This window comes from Furipterus horrens, unplaced genomic scaffold (genome assembly GCF_987537825.1).
Source record: "Furipterus horrens unplaced genomic scaffold, mFurHor1.1.pri manual_scaffold_7, whole genome shotgun sequence".
In the NCBI taxonomy this organism is placed as follows: domain Eukaryota; kingdom Metazoa; phylum Chordata; class Mammalia; order Chiroptera; family Furipteridae; genus Furipterus; species Furipterus horrens.
The window spans coordinates 140,551,420-140,578,509 of NW_028327177.1; the positions used below are offsets into that span (position 1 = coordinate 140,551,420).

At 49.2% G+C, this 27,090-nt stretch overlaps 1 protein-coding gene across 1 annotated transcript in view; it reads left to right on the forward strand.

The window, feature by feature from the left end:
- The window catches only part of RBM6 (RNA binding motif protein 6), an 89,274-nt gene that overhangs the window by 57,913 nt on the left and 4,271 nt on the right, over positions 1 to 27,090 (forward strand). Inside the window, exons 7-19 of the mRNA XM_090284777.1 lie at positions 12,901 to 12,975; positions 15,599 to 15,659; positions 17,481 to 17,753; positions 18,164 to 18,324; positions 19,068 to 19,165; positions 19,835 to 19,877; positions 20,020 to 20,101; positions 20,332 to 20,417; positions 21,175 to 21,318; positions 22,451 to 22,546; positions 24,247 to 24,510; positions 26,073 to 26,147; positions 26,859 to 26,956. Of these exons, the coding sequence (XP_090140903.1) occupies positions 12,901 to 12,975; positions 15,599 to 15,659; positions 17,481 to 17,753; positions 18,164 to 18,324; positions 19,068 to 19,165; positions 19,835 to 19,877; positions 20,020 to 20,101; positions 20,332 to 20,417; positions 21,175 to 21,318; positions 22,451 to 22,546; positions 24,247 to 24,510; positions 26,073 to 26,147; positions 26,859 to 26,956 (1,556 nt within the window). The remainder of the gene's footprint in view (positions 1 to 12,900; positions 12,976 to 15,598; positions 15,660 to 17,480; positions 17,754 to 18,163; positions 18,325 to 19,067; positions 19,166 to 19,834; positions 19,878 to 20,019; positions 20,102 to 20,331; positions 20,418 to 21,174; positions 21,319 to 22,450; positions 22,547 to 24,246; positions 24,511 to 26,072; positions 26,148 to 26,858; positions 26,957 to 27,090) is intronic.

Sequence of the window (27,090 nt, forward strand, 5' to 3'; positions counted from 1 at the left end):
ACCCATACTCACCTTCCCCCAGCAGTCCCACCACCCCTTAGTTCACGTCCGTGGGTCATGCATGTAAGTTCTTTGGCTTCACCCTTTCCTATACTATTCTTAACACCCCTTGTCTATTTTGTACCAACCGATTTTGCTTCTTAATCCCTGCACCTTTTCCCCGTTTCTCCCCCTTCCCCCTCCCAGCTTATGACCATCCAAATGATCCCCACACCTATGATTCTGTTTCTGTTCTGGTTGTTTGCTTAGTTTGTTTCTGTTTTTATTTTTTAGATTCTGTCATTGATAGTTTTGAGTTCATTGTCATTTTAATGTTCATAGTTTTGGTCCTCTTTTTCTTAAATAACTCCCTTTAATGTTTCATATAATAAGGGCTTGGTGATGATGAACTCCTTTAGCTTTACCTTGTCTGGGAAGCACTTCATCTGCCTTTCCATTCAAAATGATAGCTGTGCTGGAGAGAGTAATCTTGGTTGTAGGTCCTCACTTTTCATCACTTTGAATACTTCTTTCCAGTCCCTTCTTGCTTGCAAAGTTTCTTTTGAGAAATCAGCTGATAGTCTTATGGGAACTCCTTTGTAGGAAACTTTCTTCTTTTCTCCTACTTCTTCTAAGATTCTTTATCTTTAGCTTTTGGCATTTTAATTATGATGTGTCTTGGTGTCGTCCTCTTTGGGTCCATCTTGTTTGGGACTCTGCTTCATGGACTTCTATGTCTCTTTCCTTTGCCAAATTAGGAAAGTTTTCCTTCATTATTTTTTCAACTAAGTTTTCAATTTCTTGCTATTCCTGTTCTCCTTCTGGCACCCCTATGATTCAGATGTTGGTACATTTAAAGTTGTCCCAGAGGTTCCTAAGCTTCTCGTTTTCTTCAATTCTTGTTTCTTCATTCTGGACTGGTTCAGTATTTATTTCTTCCTTTGTTCCAAATCATAAGCTTCCTTCCCTTCACCATTGGTTTCTTGTGGATTTTTCTTCGTTTCACTTAGCATAGCCTTCACTTCTTCCCTTACGCGTTTGCCATATTCAATCATGTCTGTCAAGTCTGTGAGAATCATTACCAGTGTTTTGAACTCTGCGTATATTAGGTTGGCTATCTCTTCATCACTTAGTTCTCCCACTGGAACCTTGATCTGCTTCCCCTTTTGGGTCATACTTCTCTGCCTCCTCAACTTGACCACTTCCTGTGTTTGCCTCCCTGTCTAAGGTAGAGCTGTGGCACCTGTTACATTGTAAGGGGCGGAGCCTTAGGTATTTGTCAGTGCAGGAGCTATCCGTTTCACCACATTGTGGCGCTGTATGTGGGAGAGGGGTCTGAGAGGGAACAATGCTGTTTGCTCAGCACTCACCCCTTTTCCAGGCACTTCTCCCACTTCCCCTATGGGACTGGCACCCCTCTAGCTGTTCCTCTGGTTGTGGTTCCCAGAGTGGGTGGGTTTGCAGATATTCTAGAACTGGGGGGGGGGGGGGGGGCTCTAAACAAATGGACTTTGCTGAGAGACTGGTAGTTTCTTCCTCTGCCCCAACCCTCACTGGTTTGCAGTCAGAAGCAATGAGGCTTTATTTTCCCCGGTGCTGGAACCATGAGCTGCAGGGTCTGATCTGGGGCTGAGATTGCTCCCCAGGTGTCCCTCCCGACTTTTATAATGTGTGACTGAGCTTCTGCCAGCCAGCCACAGCCACTGCCTTGCTGCTGCTGCCACCGCTGCTACTGTCACTGCCACTGCCATACTGTGTCCTCTTCACCCTGGCTCCGTCCCTCCTACCTATTTGAATGAGTATTCTTTATATCTTTGTCAGACTTCCATGCAGTTCAATTTTCTGGTAGTTCTGGTTATTTTTAGTTTTGAGGTAGTTGTATTCCTTCTTGTTGTAGAGGGAGGCGCAGCATGTCTACCTATGCCTCCATCTTGGCTAGAAGTATCTTTTTTTTCTTTTTTCTTTTTCCTTCCTATCCAAATGATTTACAGCTGGAATGGGAAACATGATATACTAAATAAATACTTGTTAACTGGATTAATAAATGTTAAATAAAGTACTTTCTGATGCTATATTTCTTCTTTATAGCCCTTAGGGATCTTTTTTATTTGTCTCTATATAATATAGAAGGTTCTAGTCCTCCCAACCAAAGCAACTTCTTGACTTGCCAGATTCTGGTACTTATATAAATCTTTAATAATAAATAGTAACACACTATTTCTGTTCTGACATAGCTGCACCTTGTTTGTTCCAAATTTCTTGTCTTGATTCTTGTCCTCATACTCCGGAAAGTGATGAAAGGAATAATTTGGAAAGTGCAGGTAGATCGGCACGTGCTTTGCATTTAGTCGTTAATTTAAACACTTGGGAGAGCCACAAGAATGTAGCGAAATTAAAACGGCACCATAGGGAACTCTCCTTGTGGTAGCCCACAGCTTTGACGAGATGGGGAGGAACGGCAGAGGAAAAGGTCCCTTGGGATCTAGAGCCGTGGTCGAGGTGTAGGAGGTGAGGGCGTGCTCTGTGGGCTGGGAGCAGGTATGTAAGGAAAACGTCGGGTTCAAAAGAGTTTGAAGACTCTTTAGGGTTTGGCAACCCTGGGTATTGGCCACTCAGAGGTTAGAAGAGTGGCAGTACCCCGGACAGAAATAAAGCTTGTGGAGAGGGAGGGCATTTGGAAGAAAGGGGTGGGGATGGTCGTTTCGGTTCATGCTGCGTGTAAGGTGACAGCAGGACCTGCAGGTAACCGCTAGAGATAAAGGGCCAGAGTTTGGCCGAAAAGCATGAGGGTTTTTTGTTGTCATTTTTTATGCCTGTTGTTCTACCGCCTTCTCTGTTTCATAGCCTATGTCTTCTGCACAAAATGCCTGCCTCCACCAGTAGTTTCCAAAAGCGTCTTTGACAGTTAGGACTAGGTTCTGCTGTGGGGGACAGGACACTGACAATAACAGTGGCTGATGTGACTTTATTTCTTTCTCTCTCTGAATGAAGTCTCAGTCGCTCAGGCTTTCTTACGGTGACACCGTGGACATCAGGACCCGGGCCCTTTCAGCCCTCACTTCGACTTCACTGTCCAGGGTGGCTGCTGAGTGTCAGCCTTCACTGACTTGCCAACCAATGAATGGGGAAGAAAAAAGGATGAAAACGGACCTGGCCCTCCCTCTAGGAAGGCCTCCGGGACCGGGCAAGCACTATTTGAGCTTATGTCCAGTTGGTTAGAATTTGATTACAGCCGCACTGGACTGCAGGGAGGTCTGGGCAGCCCCTTTATTCCAGGCTGCCATATGCTCACCTGGATTCCCGTTTGCTCCCAAGGAAAAGGAAGCAAATAGGCATTGGAGACTATTCAGGAGTCCTTAATTTTCCAGATTGAGAACCAGACTCCAAAATCTTTCAGGTTATAGAACTTATTTCTCCAATCCATGATTGCCCTTATAATAAAAAATATAATAAAAACGTGCACTTCTGTTTTTATACTCTTTAAAATGGCACACAGACCGATGACTAGTAGCTCCAGCGTATGCTGTGGAATTGACCAGCATTGCTGTCAGTGTCTGAAGTTTGACTACAGGAGGAACACATTCAGAAGCTGGAGAAGTCACCGAACGATAAAGGCCCTGTTTTACCTGGGCCGGTTAGGTGTCACTTTCCTGCATTAGCTGTTCTCAATCTTACAGCATGTAAACGTAGAAGATTTACAGAGGACAGAAGTAGGGTGCCTCCTGCCTGAAAGCGCCGGCATCTCTGTCGGCTCATCCAGCAAGAAGAATCCCCTTGATCTTACCCATTTCTGCGCTCTCCCACTTGCTGTGGTTTGTCGTTCCCTCCTCCCCAGGGCACACCCAGCTCTGTCCGTTGCACGTGCAGCTCACAGTACGCTCCGTACCAGAGCTGTCGGGAGCTGTTAGCAGGGTCACCCCTCAGCTTGAGCTGTCCTACCTTTTCTGTCTTTCCTCAGTATGAGGGGGCTCTTCCCGTTCCGTGTGTTTCCCGGTGAGAGTTTCAGAAGGAGGTATGTGCTGCTTATTTGTTTAGAAGTGCACTTGTTCTTTGTCCGTGAGAGCACTGCTGAACCCCTCATGCCCGGTCCTGAGCGAACGTGTTTGTTGTTGAATAAATAATACATATCCAGCCCTGGCTGCGCTGGCAGTGGATTGAGTGCTGGCCCGTGAGCCGAAGGGTCACTGGTTGGATTTCTGGCCCGGTCCCCGGTTGGGGGCGGGCAGGAGGCAGTCGATTGATGTCTCTCACAGACATTGATGTTTCTCCCCCTCTCTTTCTCTCTCCTTTCCCCTCTCTCTAAAAATAAATAAAATCTTTAATAAAACAAAAAATACATATCCTGTTCCAGCTAGTGATTTTGAGGGATGAGGAGATGGTAGGGAAATGGGTAAAGGCATTTTTAAATCTATGAAACTCTACAGGTCTTCCCACAAGAAGAAATAATCTCAGTGCATTGAATTGAAATCTTTTTGAGTGAAGCCAGTTGTGTGTTATAATGTTGACCATCTTCCAGAACCTCAAATTAGTTTGCACTGCCTGACACAGTCTTTCAATAGAACAGAAGACAAAGTTGGAATTATCTTAGAAAACCTGGACATGTAGTCTGTTCTGTGTAATAGAAACCTCAAAATGCTTCCTAACATTTCTCCAGGCGCTCCCTTTTTAAACATACTTTTCCCAGTTTTTCTTACAAATAGAAGTTTCCAATTATATGATCACTTATTTTGGTTACTTTGATAACCTTCAAACAAACATAAAGGATGCCTTTTTTTTTTCTTTTTAAATGTATTTTATTGATTATATTGTTACAATAGTTCCAATTTTCTCCCCTTTACTCCCCTCCACCCAGCATCTCCCTCCCCCAGCAATCCCCCCCCCAAGTCCATACCCCTGGTTCGTGAAAAATAACTATCCCTCCCTCTCAGATATTAAGACCCTTTGTAATCTTATAAGGGACAATGGGCGAAGGTCTCGGGCTCCTCTAGCTGCTTCAAGCTGGGCATGGTCGTCGTCCTACCTACCCTTGGGTCCAGAAATCCCTAATAAGCATGGGGGTGTGGAGGGGAGGGTGGCCTTCCCACATGGGGAAGGATCATGCAGACTCCAGGTTTTAATACACTAGGTGGTCCAAGGGTGTGTAAAGGCACCCAAGGGGTAAGTCTGCTGGATTCCCAGGTGTACAGCCCCGGTCGGGAGGGTTTCTGGGGGCTGCAGCCGACGCCCTTGCAGCGCTCGGCAGCACCTCCAGTTGAGGTGTCGTGAGAGACCGCTTGCCTTTGTCTTCTCCTGGGCTCTTGGGTCACCAGAGATTTCTGCCCTGTGCTGCGACCGCTCCCCCACCTTCCGCCTGCTGTAGAGACAGCCACGGCACTATAGCCCAGCAGGTGTTGCTTCCTCAACATGGGCTAATTTAACTTGAAGCGTGTCTTAAATATGAAATGGCACTGCTTATTTTTTTAAAGATTTATTTATTTTTAGAGAGGGGAAGGGAGGGAGAAAGAGAGGGAGAGAAACATCAGTGTGAGAAACATCCATCGGTTTCCTCTTGCATGTGCCCTGACCAGGAGTCGAACCAGTGATCTTTTTCTTTGTAGGAAGATGCCCAACCCACTGAGCCACACTGGCCAAGGGCACCACCGCTTATTTTTGAAAAGGGGTTGAAGTTTGATAATTCTGTGTTATTTCCAAGTGAGAATCAGAAGACCTAAAATGATTGCGGACCTAACCTCCCGTCCTTTTCTGACTAAGCTTCGCTTAGAGTGTCATTGGGTCTATAGCTTTTTGCTTAAGAAAAAAAAAAAGAATGGTGGGTAGTTACCTCCCTAAAATGGTGGTTGAACAGTGTGTGTCCAGAAGTCTGGTGGCTCTGTATTTCATTCATGGGCTCAGGGTGCTGTTTCTGTAGAAAGTATGTCAGCAGGATTCTCTGAAATGTCTGAGCTAGGGAGGCCGATAGGGACAGCCTTTAAGGGAACTAAGGTTCTTGGGTGGGGGTAGTAGATCACTAGTCAGTAGATATAGTCGCTTTTCAATGATGAGGCCAGAAGAATAGCTGCTGGTGCTTTGGGGGCTGCCTGGCGAACATGCTGTAGCCTTTGTGGTGGGCGCGGCAGGGTGGCCTGTGTGACACGCTAGGACGTGTAGGCGTCATCTGCTCCCCCAGCTGTTCCCTGCCACCTCCTCCCGCCATCAGCTCGGTAAGAGAAAGAAGGAAGAGAAATGATTTGCTTACATTACTCAATAAACACAGCAAAATAAGAAGCGTTACATTTTTCACATTGATTTTAGAAATTCCCTTCCGCTACAGTAACTTGAGTTCGAGACCTAGACAATGAAGCGTGCACACGTGTTGAACTTAGGGTCCACTTTTTCCAGGAGAGAAGAGCCAGGGAAGCTAGGACAGTAGTCATCCCAGAATATGAACGGGTGTCATAGGGCTGCGTTCATCTCAGGGGGAGAAAATGGTTCTGACTGCGATGGAGGGAGCCTCTCTTGTAACTGGGACTAAGAAACCTCTGCCCTGCACACCCCACAGTTATTTTAGGGTTGGCTGAGAAAAGCCTTAGGGAAGAGTAAGCAGTATCCTGCTTCTGTGTGCTCCTTCATGAGAACTTTGATTTCATTACGGTGTGATTGGAACCAACTGAGAAATGGACAACGAACCTAAATGGGGGTTACGGGAACCCGAACTCTGAGGATGGTCAGCAAGGTACGCTCTGGTGTCCTCTTCTACTCCTGCTGAGAATGAGGCTGTATCTTTGTGGGGAAATAAGTATTTGATTAACAAGGGAAATCTTAACTAGACTGAGGTCCTTGTAAGCGCTGGCGAAACATCGCTCAAAAACATATAAAGTTAACAGACTGGAAGTTTCAAAAATCTCCGTGTGTTAGTGGTTCACCGTTGTCTGGCTATCCTAAGGGCTAATAACTGGGGCTCGTAAACCATCTCTTTGTAGTGAGAGTTTGTGGTGACGGCATTTGCTGTGTCCCCACCTGCCTGGCAGTCTCAGTCTCTGTGGTGGAGCCTCATCTTCTCGAAGGACAGAGGAGACTTGGCTGTTCTGATTATTTGTTTGTTTGTTTATATTAACCTCTTTGGTTTTGATTCAGATGACTCCTAGAATGGGAAGGTCATGTGGATCCCTGGGTAAACAAGTCTGTTTTTCCTAAGTCTGGGCCTAAGTTAATGAAATTGTCTCCAAGACTGCGGATCACTGATACTCTGTCATTATGACGAGAGACATTTTCTGGATGAATTGGGATCTTAATTTAAAATACACACAAGACTGGCAGGGAGTAGTGGTAGAGTGGGTGGAATATATTCTCAACAGCAGATGCCTTTAAAATAATCCAGTTGCTGTTTGTCAGAGCCTGGTCTAGAGTATACTGTGTTCCTGGAGCAGAGTTCGCCCTGAGATTCTGACTTCGGCCAGCTCTGCGCCCGTGGGCAGGGCTCCGTGAAACACAGGCCAGCCATGTGTTATTATAGATAGATAGATAGATTTAGGTTTTATTTATTTTTTACAGAGGGGGAAGAGAGGGCAAGAAACATTGATCAGTTGCCTCTCGCGCGTCCCCCGCTGGGGACCTGGCCCGCAACCCAGGCCTGTGCCCTGAGCGGGAATTGCGCTGGCGACCTTTCCGTTCGCAGGCTGGCGCTCACCCCACTGAGCCAGGCCGGCCGTGTTGCTTCCGAGAGCACAAATAAGGTTTTAGCAAGATGCCAGCTGTGTCCTCTTAGGGTACAGGTACACTGGTCAGGCAGTGAAAAATACGAAGGCGGAATTTAGAAAATGTTTTTGTTGTGTTCTCATCTGGAAGAGAAAAGGCATCTCTGGATAAGTAGCCCCAAAAGGCGGTGTCTTCTCGCCTGAAGTGGGGTTCTCTTGCCAGTGGAAGTCCCAGGAGGGCCTCCTCTCCTAGCTGCTGAGAGGACAACTCAGGTGCGTCGGGTGCAAGGCCAGTCTGAGCAGAGGGCACGGAGGCCAGAGGGCAGAGCGACAGGCGTCGCGGGGCCTGCTGTGCTTCCCGCGGGGTCTCTGGCCTCTGCGTGCCCCCCGGCCCCGCTCTCCTTTCTGTCTCATTTTGGATGTGGCCTTTGGGGTTACTGAGTTTCACAAAATGTTAGAAAGGTAGCATATCCTGTACCCGAGAGGATAAGCCTGGTTGCTTCGCAGAGATTTCTGTTAAAACTCCTCTTCGAGTCTAAGATGAATGGCACGTCTGTTTTACACCTGCTGTTGTGTTCCTCTTGCTTTATTTTTTCCATAAGGACTATTGAAACTTTGGTGGCAGCTACTTACTAGCAGTGGCACGGACCTAAATTGTAGGTACTGTAAGAATATAAAGACCGCCCTGAACAGGCTGGCTGGGCATTGGCAAAGCTATCAAAGAACAAGGTCTTCTTTTTTTTTTAGATTTTATTTACTTTTAGAAAGAGGGGAGGGAGAAAGAAATGGAGAGAAACATCGATGTGAGAGAGAGACACCCATCAGTTGCCTCTCGTACATGTCCCGACCGGAGACCAAACCTACAAATCAGGCATGTGCCCTGACCAGGAATCAAACCTGCGACCTTTGCTTTGTGGGATGACGCCCAACCAACTGAGCCACACTGGTCAGGGCAAAAAGCGAGGTCGGCATGCGGTAGTCTCACCGACAACTCCCTGTGGGTCCAGGGCTTGTGAATTCCTTTCGATTTTACCATGTGCATCTTTTTATTAGAACCCCCCGCTTTGCTGTGACAAGCATTATGAGCTGGCTGACTCCCTGGAATTTAAAAACAAAGCAAAACAAAAAAGCAACGCGGTGAAAGGGAAACCGGACTGTGAGTCCACTGTGTGTTGCTGACCAGCTCTGTCATCTCTGGCGGCTGCTCATGTGTCTCATCCACGCTTCCCCACGTGAAGGAGGGTCTGTGCACGTCCTGCTTGTGAGGACTGAGTGAGATGACATTTTGGGGGAATGCCTTTGGAAGCTGTAACTGCTTTGTGAGTAAAGGTCACTGTCTCTGGTAAACGGCACCAGTCCTCAGCCCCAGTGGCCTGGCCCTCCCGCCCTGTGTCTGGAAGAAGCACAGGTCTACGCGGAGGGCTCGCTGGCTTCCCAGTGCGGCTTGTGTTCACGAGGCTCACGTACCCCCCCCGCCTCTGACCCTGTCTCTCTCTCCCCCGCCCCCCATGCGTTAATGAGGTGATCTGTTCTGTCACCCAGCTTAGTGCAGAGTTTAACTGTGACGGGTCTGCGTTGGAAATATTTAACAAAGATGCAAAGCTCGGGGCCAGAAATGTCATGTCCGTTTCCTTTTGTCCCTCCCAGTGCCTCGAGAGTCCTTGGGCTTGGCTATGAGCCAGCCTGGACATAGGGTAGAGGCTCAGTTTTCTGACTCAAGTCCTCCTCAAGGGTCACCGTCACCAAATGGACTTACGAAGTAGCCGGGAGCCGCAGCGGAAAAGGGGAGTGCAGGTGTGGGTGTTGGATTCCGCGGCCCTCACACCCGGAGGAGCTGCTCCCCAGGGTCCCTGGGTGGGGAGGAAGGACGCGCCATGCTCTAAAGGAGGGCGGTGTCTCCAGGGTTTGCAGCGTCACACGAAGCCCCCTTGAGATGTCCTGAGGAACACCTGTATGTGACTGTCAGGTGAGGGCTTTGGGCCTGGGGAGACTTTAGCAGGTTTCATCTGATTTAAACCTAACCTCGCATGACTGAGGAAGGAGGAAGGTATCTTTGGTTTTCCTTTGAAATACACGGTACCTCTTTAGGGGCCACCCCTGGTCAGTCAGGGGCGCCTTTGCTTCAGTAGCTTAATAAGTGACCCAGTCATTCGAAGAATGAAGACAAATTCTTGTGTGTGAAGTGAGTAGCTGACAGGCGAGTGGGCAGCCAGGAAGTGATGAAGCCATCCCACCGCTTATTAACCCAGCCCGCCACGGGTTGCTTTCCTACCAGGCGCTGGCAGGCCTTTGCTCCGTGCAGTCGGAAGAAGGGACGTCGCGGGGTCAGGGAAGGGGGTGGCGCTGTCAGACCTGCGCCTGGCCTGTCTGGGCTGCCCGTGTGCGGCAGCAGCTGGGGAAGGACAGCCCAGATGAACTCGCCTGCCCTCATCCAAGTCGTCCCTGTGTCTGCTCAGTCTGACTGAAGCAACAGTGATGCTAAAACCACTCCCCGTCTCTCGCAGGGGCCTCTGGCAGCCTTGTGTCTAGCCACGGGCGGGTTGAAAAGAAAGGGCTGCCTTAGTGGTGGGGGCCTCTGGGGTACAAGACGTCACTGTAATACATGCGATGAGGGTAGTCAGTCGTCATGCGTGCTGACGGGCGCCTCTGGCCGGGGGTCGCCCCGCCTCCCGCAGATGGGCATCCACAGCGCCTGGGCTGCATGCGTATGCGTTACCTGAGGGGGTGACGTGCTCCTTGCCTTAGAAACTCCTGCATCTACTAAAGCCCCCAAGTGGCGAAATCAGAATTTGCAATGGACTGGAACTCAACAGTGGTGCCTCGCAGCCCACGCGCTTCACGGGCCAGGTGGACGACGGGCCTGTGACAGCGGTGCCCCCCTCCAGAGCCGTGCTGTGCTGCGCATGTCAGTCTCCCGGGGACTGTCGGAGCCATTCAGTCTTTTGTTCACAAGCACTTATTAAGTCCCTCTTCTGTACCAGGTACCTCGCTTGGTACTGATAATAAAAGGCCAGGAAGACTTAGCCTGGATGCTAAGCTCTGGCCCAGCAGTGGACAACCGGCACTAAGTGCTGTCATACAGATGCAGGTTCTGACGTGCGGTGACCATTCCCTGTGACAGGGTGGCCTCTCAGTAGGAGGAAAGGCCTGTGACCCTAGTACTGCCTGACAAGCAAGTGCGATGGAGTGAGTGCGTGTGTGGCCCTGCCAGGTCTCGTCTGCTCGGGCTAGGCCTCGTCTAGCACAGAGGGGTCGAAATGCACTTGCTGGGCCTGCGCTGTGCCCCTGGTAAGCTCTTACACGTGGTAATTCCCTTAGGAGTGGGTACTGGCATCCCTGCCTTACAGTGGGGAACTGAAGTGCAAAGAAGTGAAGGGCCTAGCTGAAGGTCCTGGAGAGGAGGCAGGATTTAAATTTATGGATGTGCCCCAAAGACCTAGTCCTTTCCTTTCTTAATTCTTACCTGAGGACGTTTATTAATTGTTAGAGAGAGACGAAGGGAGAGAGAGAAACGTCCATCTACGTGCACCCCGAACGGGGATCGAACCTGCAGCCTTTCAGGTGTGTGGGACAACGCTCCAACCAGCCGAGCCACCCAGCCAGGGCCAGGGTCCCTGTTCTTAAATGATGTGATATACTGCCTCTGGGTGGACGGGAACCATTTTGAGAGTAGAGCTTGGCAGGGTGTCGTCATCGCCCTGACCCTGCCTGCCTTCCTGCAGAGCTTTTCCCCTCCTGGGCTGGCTCCTCCCCCTAATACTGAGCAGAACTGGGTGACCGCGTCAGGAGGTCCCTTCTCTACGGCCCCAGATGGGACCTGGTTCTGCCTTTCACGAGCTGCGTGATCATGTCTCCCTGATGTGTTCCCCATCTATAAAGTGGAGATGATGTTACTTCATGGGATCACTTAGGGGATTAAATACAATAATATTCGTATACTTAACAGTGTCTGGCTCTGAGTAAGCATCTAATAAATGTTAGCAAATATTTATTATCATTGTCCCCCAGCCTTGAGAATAAGCCAGGAAACAGTTTCTCAGAGACCAGCTTCTAGGACCCGGGTAGGCAGGCAGTTTTCCTTTGGTTTCAACAAGACAATAATTTTATTCTATGTATTTTTCTTGACTCTTTTGGTGTGAAAAGCAGAGAGGTAAAGCATTATTTGACAGATGTATGGATTCAAGCAAGAAACTGAGGTCCAATTGCAAAGAAAAGCCTTGTATAACTCAGCACTGTCTGAGGACACACAGAGGACCCTAGAGGGCGGACCCTGAGCAGCGCAGGGGCTAGTTCCAGAGTCGCAGCCTCGGTTAGTCGCCTCCGCGTGTGGGGGGTCCCTGTCAGTAGGCAGCGGTGGTTTTTCCTCAGCTTTAACACCTGTCTGCTGGCTGGTGTTCATTAAACAAACCTTACTTTTCTTGATGTGAAGTAGCTTGCGTGACTTGTCCAAAGCGCAGGGGCAGAGGAGCTCTGTAACTACCAGCTTGCCAAGCCCCTCCCCCTACCTGTTCCTGTGCCCGGCTTCCCCACAGAGCTTATTTGCCAGTGGTCGATCCTCAGATCTCATGGCGGCTCACTCCGTAGGCTCCAGGCCAGGGTGATGCTGCGGCCACTGCCACCGCCATCGCCACCAGCCATTCGGTTTCCTGATGTAAGGACGTGACCTGCCGCGAAGCTTCCACCTTCCTCCTTTCTTCGTGTCTTCCATGTTGTACCCCTTCCTCCTGGGGCTCTTGCCACGTAGCCAGCGTCCCAAAGAAAGTTCTCAGGCCCCAGAGCTCGAGCCCTTGCTCCCTTTCCCAGGAGTCCTGAGTTAGCCTGGAAAAGAAGATCACGAGGGGGCTCCTGGGCCCTGTGCTGCAGAAGGGAGAGTTTGCTTCTGAGTGGGGGGCCAGCTCCTGAGCCCGGTGGGGGGCTTGCGGGGCCTCATATGGTGGTGCACTGCCTGAGCTCTGGGGGCGCAGGCTGGGCCTCACCTGCCCGAGGACAGCACCCCCCCACCCCACCCCCCGGCCGCAGGAGGCAAGACCGAAGACTGATACCACCTTCTCCCGCCCCGTTCCCGAGCTTGCGCTTGCTCTGCCACGCTGCCCGGGCCTGTGGCTTATCACGGCCGTTTACTTCTGTTGATGAATAAGCTCGCCCCCTGTAAAATGTTTCAGCGTGGGGACTGGAGAGGCTGTCTGTGCCTTCCTGTCTCTCCATTTCTGAGGGTGGATGTTGATGGCTTCTGTCTTTGCCTTCACAGGGAACTCTGACGATCCATGACAAGGAGGTTACCCTCGAGTACGTACCAAGTCCGGATTTTTGGTACTGCAAACAGGTAAGTGCCAAGAGTCCCTTCCTTTAGAAGTAAGGCCCTGGCACCACGGCTTCTCCGTGTCTTTAAGAATGCTGCCTGTAAAGGGCATTGCCAAGGGCAGAGCTCTTCCATGGTTCATTTCAGATGAGCTGGAGGTCAGGGCAAGGTCACCCATAGACCCCGTGGCCATAGAGGGTTCTGGGGCTGCAATTGGAAACACTTTTTGGAATAACAGTCCCTTGACTTTTAAACTCTCCCAGTTACCCTTCATGGGGGTGAATATGGGACAGTTAGTGTTTGCAAAGGTGGATTTAGAGAGGCTGGTTCTGTACAAGGTGTACATTTTGGGAATACTCAGGGGTTTCCAAGGATACAGAACTTCAGATCCCATGGCGTCTTGCCTCTGTTCAACCCCACGTTCTTGTGGAGTGGCGTATGAAAAGGCTGTAGGCAGCGCTCCTATTAGAAGTCCGGTTTGGTTGCAGTCGGACATGAACATATATCATTTTTCATTGCTGCTACTTAGTTTCAAACATAATTATGAAAAAATTACAAAGTTTCTGAACCATGTTGCATTAAAAGTACTCTAGGACTTAATATGAGCTCGACGTTTATTAATCTCAATACAGTTTGGATATAACTGTGGTTGTCATTAACCAAAGCACTCATGTTTCATGCATACAGCACCTTAAGGTGCCAGTTTAGGAAAACGGTTTTGTTTTTAAAGATTGTATTTATGTTTAGAGAGAGAGGAAGGGAGGGAGAAAGAGAGGTTGATATCTGATGTCAGGGTTATACCGCTGTTGCCAAGGCTGTTGCTTGAAAGAACAGAAAGCCTTGGTTACATTGTCCCCTTTTAATGACAGGCCACTTGCTTGGCTGTCTCAGGGGTAGTTTTAATTTTTACCTGTTTTTAGAAAAGGTTACAGTGCCAGTTCTGCCTATGTGACCTTGGGCCTGATGTGGAACGCACTGACTTTTAAAAAATACTTAGAGTAGTGGTATTGACAATAGCCAAAAAGTGGGAACACCCAGATGTTCGTCTGATAACTGGGTAAACACCGCGTGGTGTAGCCATGCAGTGCTGTTCGGCAGTAAAAGAAGTGAAGTGCTGATACACACTACAGCACGGGTGAACTTCGAAAAAACTATGCCAGGCACAAAGGTCATGCGTCACACAGTTTCACGGGAGTGGGGGTGAGGACGGGAACTACTGGCTCTGCTGGGCTTGGTTTTGGATGACTGACCTGGTCAAAGTTAACGTGTGGTGATGGCTGCACTAGACACATACCGGAAGTCACTGAATCAGATGCTCAAACAGGTGGATTTTACGGTATTTAAAGTGTACCTATTGAGGTTTGGATTCTGGCTCCTCCCCTTACTAGCTCTGCTGTAATAACAGATATCCCCCAAATCCTAGAGACTTAAAGTGACAAACACATCCTTCACTCCTTGTCCATGTTGGGGGCTATGAGTCATGGCTGACAGTCCTGCTCCATGGCCTTTCGTCCTGGGACCCAGAGGGAAGGAGCAGTGCTGGTATGGGACTGGTGTTCTCCTGGCTAAGGGGAAAAACAAGAGGCTCATTCCACAGCAGTGGCTCTTAAAGCCTCTGCCAGACCTTTGTAGGTGACGTTCACAGGTCACGTTCACTCACGCTCCACTGGCCAAACAAAGCAGGACACATGGCCACGGCGGGCGATGGAGAAGGGGAACGCACCCACCCTGTGGGTAGTCAGGCTGTGTGTGACCCGCTTGCAGAGAAGGGAGCCATGAAGAAACCGCCTGTAATGACCCCACTCAGGTCACTTAACCTCTGCAGGCCTTGCTTTCAGCATCTACGAAACGGAGAGAGTTGTCTGGTGTGATAAGTGATGGCGTGGAGGCCTGGAGCGCGCCCCGTGCTGCTCTCCGTGTCCTCGCCCTTCCTCCGTCTGGCGTCCCCCTGCTCACCCTGCGAGGGAGGCCCTGCTCAGATGGCATCCTCTTCACGGGCCCTGCTCTTTGGTCTCCTGCCAGGCAGCTCCCTGCCCTCATCACACTCGGAAGCTCAGTGGCCAAACTTCGGGGGCTTTGAGGTTGGGCAGTGTGCCTGCCCACAGGCTCCGACCAGAGGAATTACATTCCCATTGCAGTGTGTCTCTTCCATTGTTCCAGGCTTCAGCATCCTCAGAATGGCTGCCAAAGCAAGGCGGATCTGTCTTCCTCCTCCTCCCTTGCCGCTTTCCAAGTCAGTGTTTGAGAAGGGACTTGATAATTGAATTCTCAGTTCCAGCCAAGCCCGAGTGGGGCTGCCATAACCCGCTCAGCACTAAGCTTGGGTGCGCGCCGTGAGTGGCAGTCACTCTGGGGCAGTAGTGTCCTATAAACCAGTGACCAGTCTGGTTGCTAGGTTACGTTTATTTCCTGTAGAAATCCTCGTCCAGGGCAGAGGCACCTGGGGTTGCTCCGGAGCCCAGACTCCCTGTCAGAAGGCAGCTCGCAGCCAGCACTTACCGGGTCTGTCCGCCTCCTCCGCCTCAGGCAGAGGGGATCTGAGAGCCGGCGCATTTCTTTCCTTTCTGGCAGGCGGTACTCTGCTGGGTAGACATAGGTTTCAAAACATACTTTTAGCGCAATTGAGTTCTTTCTCTTTCTCTTGCAGTGCAAGGCCAGTACTGGTGGCCACCGATCTTCATGCTCGGTCTGCAAGTGCCCGCGGGAAGGTGAGTGGCTTTCATCCTGTGCACCATGCAGAACACATTCCGCACTTGCCTCGGCTTTAGAGTAGCTGTCCCTACGTCTGAGTTATCTATGAAGTTCTTAAAAATGCAGCGTGCTATTTAACCTCACGTGACCTGTTAGTGAATGGCTTAGGGTCACAGAGTCCCACCAGGGAGAGACAGGTTGTGGTCTCCTCGCACCGAGGCGGCTGAATGGGCAGCTGAGCAGAGGTCAGCAGTATTGTGGCTTAGGGTACATTTAAAGATGTTAGGTTGGAATAGAGTCTGCGTGACCTTAGTCTGGGTAATACACACACACGTGCGCGCGCTTCTTTGAGGTTGTTTGGAATCGTTTGCCGTCATTATTTTCTCATTTATACTCGACGTAAACATTTTAGGATTGTCAATAGGAAAGCATTTGTTGAAGTAAAAATATAAACGAGAAAATAATCAGGATTGAGAGTGCATGTTATTTTCATAGAGTAATAAACCTGTCAGCTTCTCAGTCACTTGACATTGAAGTGAAGTATTCCAGAGTGCCTTAGGTAGACAGCCTTAAAGAGACTGCCGGAGGCCCCCGTGGCAGCAGCCCTGTAGCGGCAGCTGCCACGCGTGTGTTTCTGACTTGATCCCTGGGGAAAGCCCGGCGTGGCCACAGAACGCAGCTCCGTGCAGGGCCCAGGCAGCCGGCTGGCGGCCCGCGGTGTGGATTCTCGTTCCCGTGGGAGGCTGTGGAGCAGGGGTTGTGCGAGTCTGGGGGAGGGCATGCCCTGGCGACCAGACCAACATCTGGGACGGTGAATAAATGGCTGAGCTTTTTAGCTTGTCATATGACTTCACATTAGGCAAGGTTGTGCTTTTTCTCTCAAGAAAGACTTCTTTCTCAGTCTTTTCTCACAAATGAATAAAAGGTGTATAAAAGCCCTCGGGCACCGCACCATGAGGTGGCTGAGACAGCTCTAACCTGTAAGCATGAAGCAAGTGCTCCCCCGGTGACAGTCACTGCCACTCACCTCTGTGTTGCTTCCATGGACTGTCTCCTTTCCAGCCACTTGGCTTCCTGTGAACCCTCTAAGAATGAATTAATTGTGGAAATATGTCCCTAATTAACTGGGTAGATTATTCTCCTATAGAAAGAGATTTGTAGTGGGTCATTCATATTTTGAAGGGTATTTGCCCATTGTAAGTATTTGTGTATAAAGGAGCTGTATGCAGGCAGGTCTGTTCCTAGCTTCGCCAGAGGAGAGGGGCCAGCGGTCCTGAGGAATTTGAGATGGCTGGCCTTGCGTCACAGCCCTGGAGGAAGCAAGGCTCCCAGACGCGGGTTCGGGATACCTGATTATACCAAACTTCTGTCAAGGGTCTATTTTTGGTAGTTTCATCCCCAAATCTGTTCTTATCATTGGTTATAATAGCCAGGTCCAGGTTCTCATGAGGGATTTCTTATATTTTTAATTTTTTTTTAATTTTCATATTGTATCTTCTCCATTATTGTTTATCCCGCCAGCCCCTCTTCCACCTCCGTCTCCTCCGTCCCCCTTCAGTCACCACACTGTCATCTGTGTCCGTGAGGGCTTTCCTATATTTCAGTGTTCGGGATGTGATAGAGTACTCATAATATCAAACTTTGTAAATGCTTGGATAGTTCGTTCTGTGAACTATTTCATGTGCTGTCTCGTTAACTTTGCATGTAGTCTGTCAGGGAACTTCCCTGTTTAGGTGTTTCTGAGACCAGTAAAAGCATCCCAGGGTCAGTATTTGATGGCAGATGAGGAGTGTTTTTTGGACAAAACCTGCTAGAGATTGTCTTTCTGTTCGTCCTAGTGGCAGAGGCCAGGCAAGATTTAGTAGCTTACCCTCAGCCTCAGAAAACACCCATCCCACCACCATCAGAAAAACACCCCGGCCAGCCCCCAAAGTTCACGGATAAGGAACCCGAACCCAAAAAGAGGGAAGAAGGACAAGAACCACGCTTGGGACATCAGAAGAGAGAAGCAGAAAGGTATCTGCCTCCTCGAAGGGATGGGCTCAGCTTCCAAAGAGACCGAGAGAAGGAGCCGTGGTCTGGGGAGACGCGCCAGGACCGGGAGAGTAAAAGTAAGTGGCTTGTCAGGCATGCACCGCACTGTGGCCGCTGTGGGTGGCACGTGGGTGGCCTGTGTTGTGGCTGGGGACTGCCACTTCCCACGCCCCCATGTAACTGCGCTCTGCGGGCCTTGCTGTGCTAGTTGAAGGAATCCCCATCCTCCAAGTAGCAAGTTGCTCTTCAAATGCAGCGAGGCTTAGTTTTGCATTTCTAAGTATTGGTGAAGAAAAGTATGAAGCAGGTATTTGACTAGCATTTTGCTACAGAAGCAGCCTTGCTAGACCGAGTAGCATCTGCAATCATCTACAGGGAAAAGAAAAAGAAAGAAAGAAAAGAATAAAGGGACAGTCGGGCTCTGGGGACTTCAGAAATTGACCTTCCCCTTTCCTCGCTTCTCTACCATTTGTGCATGGTTTGTCAGCGATCATGCTCAAACGCATCTATCGGTCCACGCCACCTGAGGTGATCGTGGACGTGCTGGAGCCCTACGTCCACCTGACTACGGCCAACGTCCGGATCATCAAGAACAGAACCGGCCCCATGGGCCACACCTACGGCTTCATCGACCTCGACTCACATGCAGTGAGTTCCCCCTCCTTGGAGTGGCCAGGGGACAGCAAGCTATAGAAACCTCAAGAAGGTCTGAAGGACTTCCTTACCCGTGGAATTCTCATGACCCCTCTTGTTCTTTCCTTTGGGTCTGATGTTCATCCAGGTGAAGTACCTGCCCTCAAACTTAGACTTCTTGAGTGGTTTTCCAGACCCACTTCTGTCTTACGGCATTTAAAATTTCCATTTAAAACAGAGCTTAGCCACTTGGGAAGCATCTGAGTACTGAGCCTGTCGAGAGTTTAGTGAATATTCTTGATTTCTCAAACTCATTTTGCCCAACCACAGATGGTTTTATGTTTGATGGTAATAGGACACCTCTTTTTCCTCCGTGTTGCTTTTATGGATTCTAGTGGCTTCAATTTTTAGCTGTGGGACCCTTTTCTATGGAGGTAACATGAAGATGGGAATAAAAGTCATTGGTACTTAAATTTCGTGCTCAGAAACCACAAAGGAGTTTGTAAACTGTATCTGAGTGGGGACAGTTGCAGGCAAAAAGAAAAGAAATTGAATAAATGTTTTCCAATTAAAACGGGACGCTTCTCTGCCCTCTCCGACCAGCCCTTCGTTGGCGGTGCCCATTTCAGCCCATGTGCCGACTCGAACATAACGTTCCGTGATTTTTTTCTTTTGAGAAGTAAGATCCTTGTTCAGATCTCTTTCAGAGGACACGGCCTGTTCTCTCCTTGGGTTCACACGTGTCTCTGGTTCCCCAGGAAGCCCTTCGTGTAGTGAAGATCTTGCAGAACCTTGATCCACCATTTAGCATCGATGGGAAGATGGTAGCTGTAAACCTGGCCACTGGAAAGCGCAGGTAAGGCAGAGGGGTGGTGTCCTTGTGCTGCCTGCACTCGAGATGTTGGGAGGAAACGTCTGTTCCTGGCTGGAGAGACGAAGATAGTAAGACCTGACACCTTCCTTTTGTGGGCTGCTTTACGTTCTCTTTTTCGGAAGCTTACCTTGTTCTGCCTCTAGATTTATTTTTTCTTTAAACAGTAGCACTAGATACTTGAGTCCTTTCCTTCTTGACCGCCTGGTGTCTTTTGGGTCCCAAATGATGGTACACTTGGGTGGGCAGAAAAATCTTAATGCAGCCTTGCCCCTTAGAATTCTAAGAAAATGCTGTCCTGACCTCGTCCATACCCCCGTAGCACTGGGAAGCCTAATTCCTCTTCACTCCTTGACTTACCTCAGCCCAGGAGTGGTAACTGGGACATGGCTGCATCCGAGAGGCCGGGCCACGGGGATGGGGCTGGTCTGGCCCTTTGCACCCTCGGCCCGGTCATCTTCTCCATCAGAGGGCTCCACGGACACCCCGCGGCTCCTCCCCTTACGAGTCTGCCCCAGCAGAACTGCTTGCTGTGCGGGCTGGTTCCTTTCCCTGCAAAATGAAGCAAAGAGAGTTTCTCGGCCAGTCTGTAGGGTTAGGCACTTCTCAAGTGACTTTCGGTAGCAGGCACATGACATGTGTTATTTGTTGCAGAAATGATTCTGGGGACCATTCTGACCACATGCACTACTATCAGGTAGGCTTCAGCAGTGGGGAATGAATGCTGTGTTAAAATCCTCAGGCGACCGAAAGAGCAATTATGAATTCTCTCCAATGGGTGCCCTTACGGTTAATGGTTCTTGGAAAGTCCGTTATTTTAACTTGCCTTTCTGTGATAGGGTAAAAAATATTTCCGAGATAGGAGGGGAGGTGGCAGAAATTCAGACTGGTCTTCAGATTCAAATCGACAAGGACAACAGTGTGAGTGACCTTTGTTTTATTTTTATTGTGTTTTTTGGGCTTGAATACTCAATTACTGAAATTTCTATGGCCACAAAGTTGGCAAGGGGGGTGCTCATTCAGGGGGAGCACCACCTGTAGGTTCTGCTCCTGTTGAGGTTGGCCAGCCTTGTTCTCGGGCTGTTCTTGGTGAGTCCCAGCAAGGGCTTCCTAGGCAGGAACTAACGTTGCCTCTGGTTGGTCCTCTCTAGCGTCATCCGACTGCTACATATATGACTCTGCTACCGGCTACTATTATGACCCCTTGGCGGAAACGTATTATGACCCCAATACCCAGGTAAGTTCGTTTGCTTTGTCAGTGATTCTTTTGAGAAGAGTACCTATAATTTGTTATTTTGAAGATTTCGTCCCCTGGATTCTGTGGTTGCTCATTACGTGAAAAGTTGGAGAAGCCGAAGTCTGTGGGAACTTGAGTGTTTCTCCGATCCAGATAGCTGCTTTGCCTCTCTGTGCCTGCTGTCTAATCTGGGGTTTTAAGAAGTCCAGATCTTCTGTTGAGTTGTATTTATTCAGGTGGATTTTAAAGATGATGACCTTTGGCCCTGGCTGGTGTGGCTCAGTGGATTGAGCACCAGCCTGTGAACCAAAGGGTCGCCGGTTGGATTCCCAGTCAGGGCACAGGCCTGGGTTGCAGGCCAGGTCCCCAGTTGGGGGCACATGGGAGAGGTAACCACACATTGATGTCTCTCTCCCTCGCTTTCTCCCTCCCTTCCCCTCTCTTTAAACATAAATTTAAAAAATATTTTTTTAAAAAATGGAGATGATGACCTTTACATTAACTGTTGCCTATGTGGAAAATCAGTGCTTTGTGGCCTTACAGGTAAGAAGTGCTGCTCTTGGGAAAAGGACAGCGAGCTGCCCGGATGTGTCCTGGCCCCTGGAGGGGGTTTTTAGATTGTTTGGTGTGGTCTCGTCTTAGATTTGGGACTGAGAGAACTATTCTTCTCCCCAGAAAGGAGCTGCGCTCCTGGGACCTGGGACTGCTGGGGGAGTGAATTATTCTGCAGGCTTGACTGTCCCCAACTGTATTGTAGCAAGAGGTCTACGTGCCCCAGGAGCCCGGGTCACCCGAGGAAGAGGAGAGCAAGGAGAAGAAGCCAAGCAGTCAGAAGTCAAGCAGCAAGAAAGAGACATCTAAAAGAGATGGCAAGGAGAAGAAAGACCGCGGAGTGACCAGGGTGAGAGCACTTGGGGGTCTGCCATCTGGGCTGGAGGTGTAAAATGGCTAAAAAGGCAGGCAGGCCCCTTGCCTCTTAAAGTGGGGGTTCACCCTCTCTTTCCCAAGTGCAGAAACCGCCGGTGGCGGAACAGAGTGACTCAGCCCAAACCCCTCCCCAGTGTCCCTCCCACCGTCCCCTTTCGGGTTTGACTGCGCACAGTGCTGGAGGTGCGATTGCAGCGGGGGTGCCGTTCCGTACTCTGCGTTCACTTTACATTTGATCCTGGTTTCTGTGGTATTTCTAAATTACTGTTTTAACGCCTGTCTGGTAAAAACTCACAGTAAAACTACCCTTGTTTTCTTCCTCATCTCGGCATTGTTTGCTCTTCTTTCTAATCTTACGCTGTCATCATACACAGGACTTGGTGCTTTGCTTTTCCTTTTAAATATTTCCTTAGGATAAACTTTCAAAATTAAAGCTGATGAACATTTTTATTTCTCCTGGCGTAAAGTCAGATCATTTTCCAAAGAACTTTATTTCATGTATCCCGACACGTTAGTGAAGATGGATGAATGTTGCCGTTCAATTTATAACTTGTCTTCTTTTTTCCTTTTAATACTGCTTAGTTTACCTAGAGAGAGAATGTGTATATCTGAGAATTTAGACTCACCGTGGCTTAAAATTTGGTTTCTGCTTTTGCTACTTACTTTTTCTAACCATATTCTCAATCATTTAAAGAATGAGGGTATTCCCCTCTCTGGAGTGGCTTAGCGGGTTGAGCACCAGCCTGCGAACCAAAGGGTTGCCAGTTCGATTCCCAGTCAGGGCACAGGCCTGGGTTGCAGGCCAGGTCCCCGGTTGGCAGCGTGAGAGAGGCAACCACACATTGATGCTTCTCTCCCTCTCTTTCACCCTCCCGTCCCCTCTCTCTAAAAATAAAGTCAGTCTTAAAAAAAAAAAAAAAAAAAGAAAAGAATGAGGATATTAATGCCTATCTAGGAGGATTGTAGTAAAGGCTGAAGATCATGTATGTATTTTGTCTTGCTGACATAGAGTAATCATTTAATATATACTAAGTTTGAAATCATAGCAACAACTCTTAACTGAACTTTTACAAGTATCATATGAGAATTACCTTGGGTTTTATCAGTTTCAGGAAGATGCCAGTGAGGGGACATCCCCCCCAGAGGATGTCTTTAAGAAGCCCCTGCCTCCCACTATGAAGAAGGAAGAGAGTCCTCCACCGGTAAGGCTGAAGTCCTGGGCCGAGGCTGTTCCCAATGGGAGAGGAAGTTCAAAGGCTGATGCCTCACTTTCATGGAACAAAACTGGAGGATCGGAGCCAGTTTTCTGTCCTCTTTCCCTCCACCCACTCCACTCACGCCAGACCAGGGAATGCCTGATTCTTAACGATATATAATCGTGGTCTTGTTAAGTCTCTGAAATGACCAAGGAAACCCGTTTTTTTCTGGCCCTGTTGTTTCCTGTCTTTTGGAGCTCCGTAAGAATCTCTTAGATGTGGAGGGGATGCTTGGCTACTGTACGTAATGCTGCAGGGAACACAGATGTGCGTTCTTTCAAATGAGTGTTTCGGGTTTCTTCGGATAAATTCCCAGAAGTGGGATCGCTGCGTCATAAGGCAGATCCGTTGTGAATTTTTTGAGGTGTCTCCATACTGCTTTCCGCAGTGGCTGCACCAACCTGCATTCCCACCAACAGTGCAGAAGCGTTCCCTTTGTCTACATCCTCGCCAGCACTTGTTTGTTCATTTATTAATGGTAGCCATTCTGACAGGTGTGAGGTGATACCTCATTGTGGTTTTAATTTGCGTTGCTCTGAGGATTAGTGACTGGAGCATCTTTTCATAGGTCTGGTGGCCATCTGTATGTCCTTTCTAGAGAAGTGTCTATTCGGGTCCTTTGCCCATTTTTAAATTAGTTATTTATTTGGGGGGTGTTGAGTTTGATAAATTCTTTATAAATTTTGGATATTAACCCCTTACCAGAGGTATCAGCAAATGTGTTCTCCCATTCAGTCATTTGTCTTTTCATTTTGTTGATGGTTTTTTTTTCTGTGCGAAAGCTTTTTAGTTTGATATAGTCCCATTTATTTTTTCATTTGTTTCCCTTGTTTGAGCAGATACATAAAAATATATATATTGCTGTAAGAAATGTCTGAGATTTTACTGCCTATGTTTTCATCTAGGATTTGTATGGTTTTGAATCTTAACATTTAAGTAGTCAATCCATTTTGAATTTATTCTTGTTGGAACCCATTTTTTTAGATTCCTTAAAGTGATAGTCTCAATTTAATCACATGATTCAGGTCAAATATAAATATATAACAATAGTAATCTGCCTTCTTTTTTTCTTCTCATCGACCATAGGACAGTGACCGTGCATCATTACTTAACAGTTTCCTGTAAGCTACTGATAAATACTCTTTGCCTCCTCGACATTGTTAACTCAGTTCATTGTAACACACCTGAGCCAACCCACCTCTGCCTTCCCTTGCCCAGGAGGAGCCGCATCTGCCTACATGAGTTCCTCGAGGTCACTACAGCCTTAATAAAGTTTCTCTCTCCTTTTCTGCATGGTTCCAGGGACTCGGAGATGGTTCTGTCTCTTCCTCTTTGTGACTTGTAGCTTGTGGCTCTTCTTCTATGTTCTGCTTCAGCTCCCCTTCCTCTTCTCGTCACCGTCTTGTTGCTACACTCATATCCCAGGGACCTTCTCTGGCTTGCAGCTCAGTGGGCGAGGACGAAAGTCAGGCTCCAACCATGTCACCTCCATCTGGGAAATGAGCAGTGTGGTCTGTGGGCCTGTACTGAGTCCAGCGCACTCTTCAGGCTAAAAGAAGAAATGAGATGCCCATATCAGAATATCTAGAAAACAGGCCCCAGAACGAGGCTGAGTTTGGTGTTAATCCCTGGCCTTTTCCTTCCAGCCCAAGGTGGTAAACCCACTGATCGGCCTCCTGGGTGAATACGGAGGAGACAGTGACTATGAGGAGGACGAGGAGGAGGAGCAGCAGCCGCCGCCTCCACAGCCCCGCCCAGCGCAGCCGCAGCAGCGGGAGGAGCTGATCAAGAGGGAGAGCGACGAGGACAAGCTCACTGACTGGAACAAGCTGGCCTGTCTGCTCTGCAGGAGGCAGTTTCCCAATAAAGAAGTTCTCATCAAACACCAGCAGCTCTCGGACCTGCACAAGGTATCAAGGGAGAGGGCCCTGGCCTTTCAAACCTTCAGACAGTGACGAGCACTTCACGGATTGCGAAGCTTATGCTGTCCTTCCCCAGCCTGGATCATCCCAGTTCCAATAATTCAGTCAGTCCACCCTTGAAGAATAAGTTGTTCCTCCACCTCCCCCCTTTTGTTCATGAGTTGCTTTATACTAAAGCTGTGCCCACCGTCCAAAAACTTCAGACCCAAGGCAGGCGCGGCTGAGGCTGGGACCCCGCATGTGGGGCCTGTGCTGGAGATGGGGGACAGAGGGCTTGTGGAGCAGGAGGCTCACTTGCTGGGTCCTCATCTTAGCTCTGTCATTAACCTGATGGTTGGACCTCTTCTCTCTCCTTTGGTACTTGGAGGCATCCCCTGGTTTCAAACGTCTGGCTCTGACAGGGTGCAATTGCTCCCTGGTGGGTCACGTCCTGCTGTCTCTTTGTGTGGTTGAGTCACTGCTGTATGCCATGGCACAGCCGCTCTTCTCAGGGTGTCAGATGGACACACATCGGTACTCCCCTGCAGTCTTTCCATTTATGTGTCCTGACCAGGGAGCCAAATTCTGGACAGATAAAGCTCCGTAGGTGGGCCTGTTGTCAGGTGATCTATTTCAGGCCCCTGCTGGAGCAGGTGCTACAAGGACAGCTGAGGGGACTGGATTGAGACCTGCTTTCAGTACAGAACCCAGTCTTATGTGGCTGGACGCTGAGAAGCTCTGATCTTGGTAACAGGCACACCTCTTCTCCCAGCTGCCTCTGGAGGTGCTGCAAAGCTTCTAAGATTCGGGGACACTTCTTCTGACAGTCCCTGCAACAAACTACCTTCGATCTTTTCAAACCCTGAATCATCAGACTAACATTTAAACTTCAGCTTTCTGATGAAAATGCTAATAAATGGCTAATGGAATAAAGTCAGGAAAGAGGAGCTAGCTGTCTGGTAACCCCACACATGGAACTGCTCCCGGGGCAATGGGAAGTAGATGTAGCAGTTTTCCTTCCCTTGCAGCTATCTGGTGCAGAGAATCCCCTTTGGGCACAGTTCCTTACCCTGTGTGCCTGAGGGCGTTGTGTGGCGGAGCCTGCTTCAGTGTGGGGCCCTCAAGGAGTAGGGGGCTCTCAGGGCAGCCTTTTTGTTCTTTTGGGCCCTTGGCGTTCCTCTTAATGTTTTTCTGGGGGCTGGAAAGTGAACAGTGTCTGAGGATTGTGGGGTGGCGGTAGGCACGTGGGCATTTGATTTGATTCCCCACTCCCATAGCTTTTCTCTTAGGCAGAGATATAAACCAGATTTGTGTCTTTTACATTTTAGACAGGAGTAGAGTGAAGTTCCCTCTTGTGCCACACCACGTGACTACTCTGTGTGACAAGGCAGCCTTGCAACCTGGGTTCCCATCACTGAGCCTGAAGTAAGACCAGTTAGCGACTGTCGCCCCATGAGGCATAGTGATCACACAGGAGAGTCTCAGTGAAAGGCGCTGCTGCGGGAAAGGCCTAAAGGCATTTCTTGGAGCACCTGTTCTGGCCCTGTACTCAAAACTCCTTCTCTTCGCAGCAAAACCTGGAAATCCATCGGAAGATAAAGCAGTCGGAGCAGGAGCTCGCCTACCTGGAGAGGAAAGAGCGGCAGGTGAGCTTTGGTGACTCTTACCTCTCGGCCTCTGCTTTACAGGGTCGCATTTCCAGGCAGAGCTGAAGACAGAAAACAGGGAGGCCCTGCAAGCTGCTGTATACATTTCTCAAAACTCATCAGGCTACATACACTAAAGGGGTGCATTTTATTATTTATAAATAATACCTTAATAAAGTTGATGATTTTATAAAAGGTGCTGCTAAGGGTCTCTGAGGTAGATCAAGTGAGCAGCACTTATCTTTCCTGCCCAACATTTAAAATCAATGAAGGCGTGTGGATTGGGCCGCCAAACTCACGCCTGCTGCTGCTGAAGCTGCCGGCAGAGGTAGCTGCTGCCCGTGAGAGCCGAGCGCACCTGCCATCGAGACCTCCCAGGGAGCCGGCCCAGCGGCACAGTCCCCAGCCGCCGGGCCCGGGCCGGGTCTGCGGCGGTGGTTGGAGCCCACCTGTGCAGGCCTATTGGAGAGCCCCTCTCCCTCAGAAGAGGGGACGGTGGCCGATCCAAGCACACCGGCTTCCTGTTCCCAAACTGACCCATCCAGAAGCCACTGCTTTCACGAGAAGAGTGCGTGAAGGAATGAGAGATTCCAGGAGTTACCAGTGAAACTCCCTTCATATTAGAAGAAATATCAGGAATAAAGCAAAGCTTCCCCACTCCTCTGTCCCCTCAGATGAAAACTTCAGGTCTGTTCTTCTGCTTACCAACAGGGAAAGTTTAAAGAAAGAGGGAACGACCGCAGAGAAAAGCTTCAGTCTTTGGACTCTCCGGAAAGAAAACGGATGAAATACTCCAGGGAAACTGACAGGTAAGCCAGGAACTCTTAGCTCAGCCTAGGCCTCAGGACCTAATGGTGAAACTCCTTCCCTGAGTCTGCTGCTCTTTTCTGTCTCAGGGAGGTCAGCCTTCGGGAGTAGGTTCTGTCTAAACTCCTTGAGCATG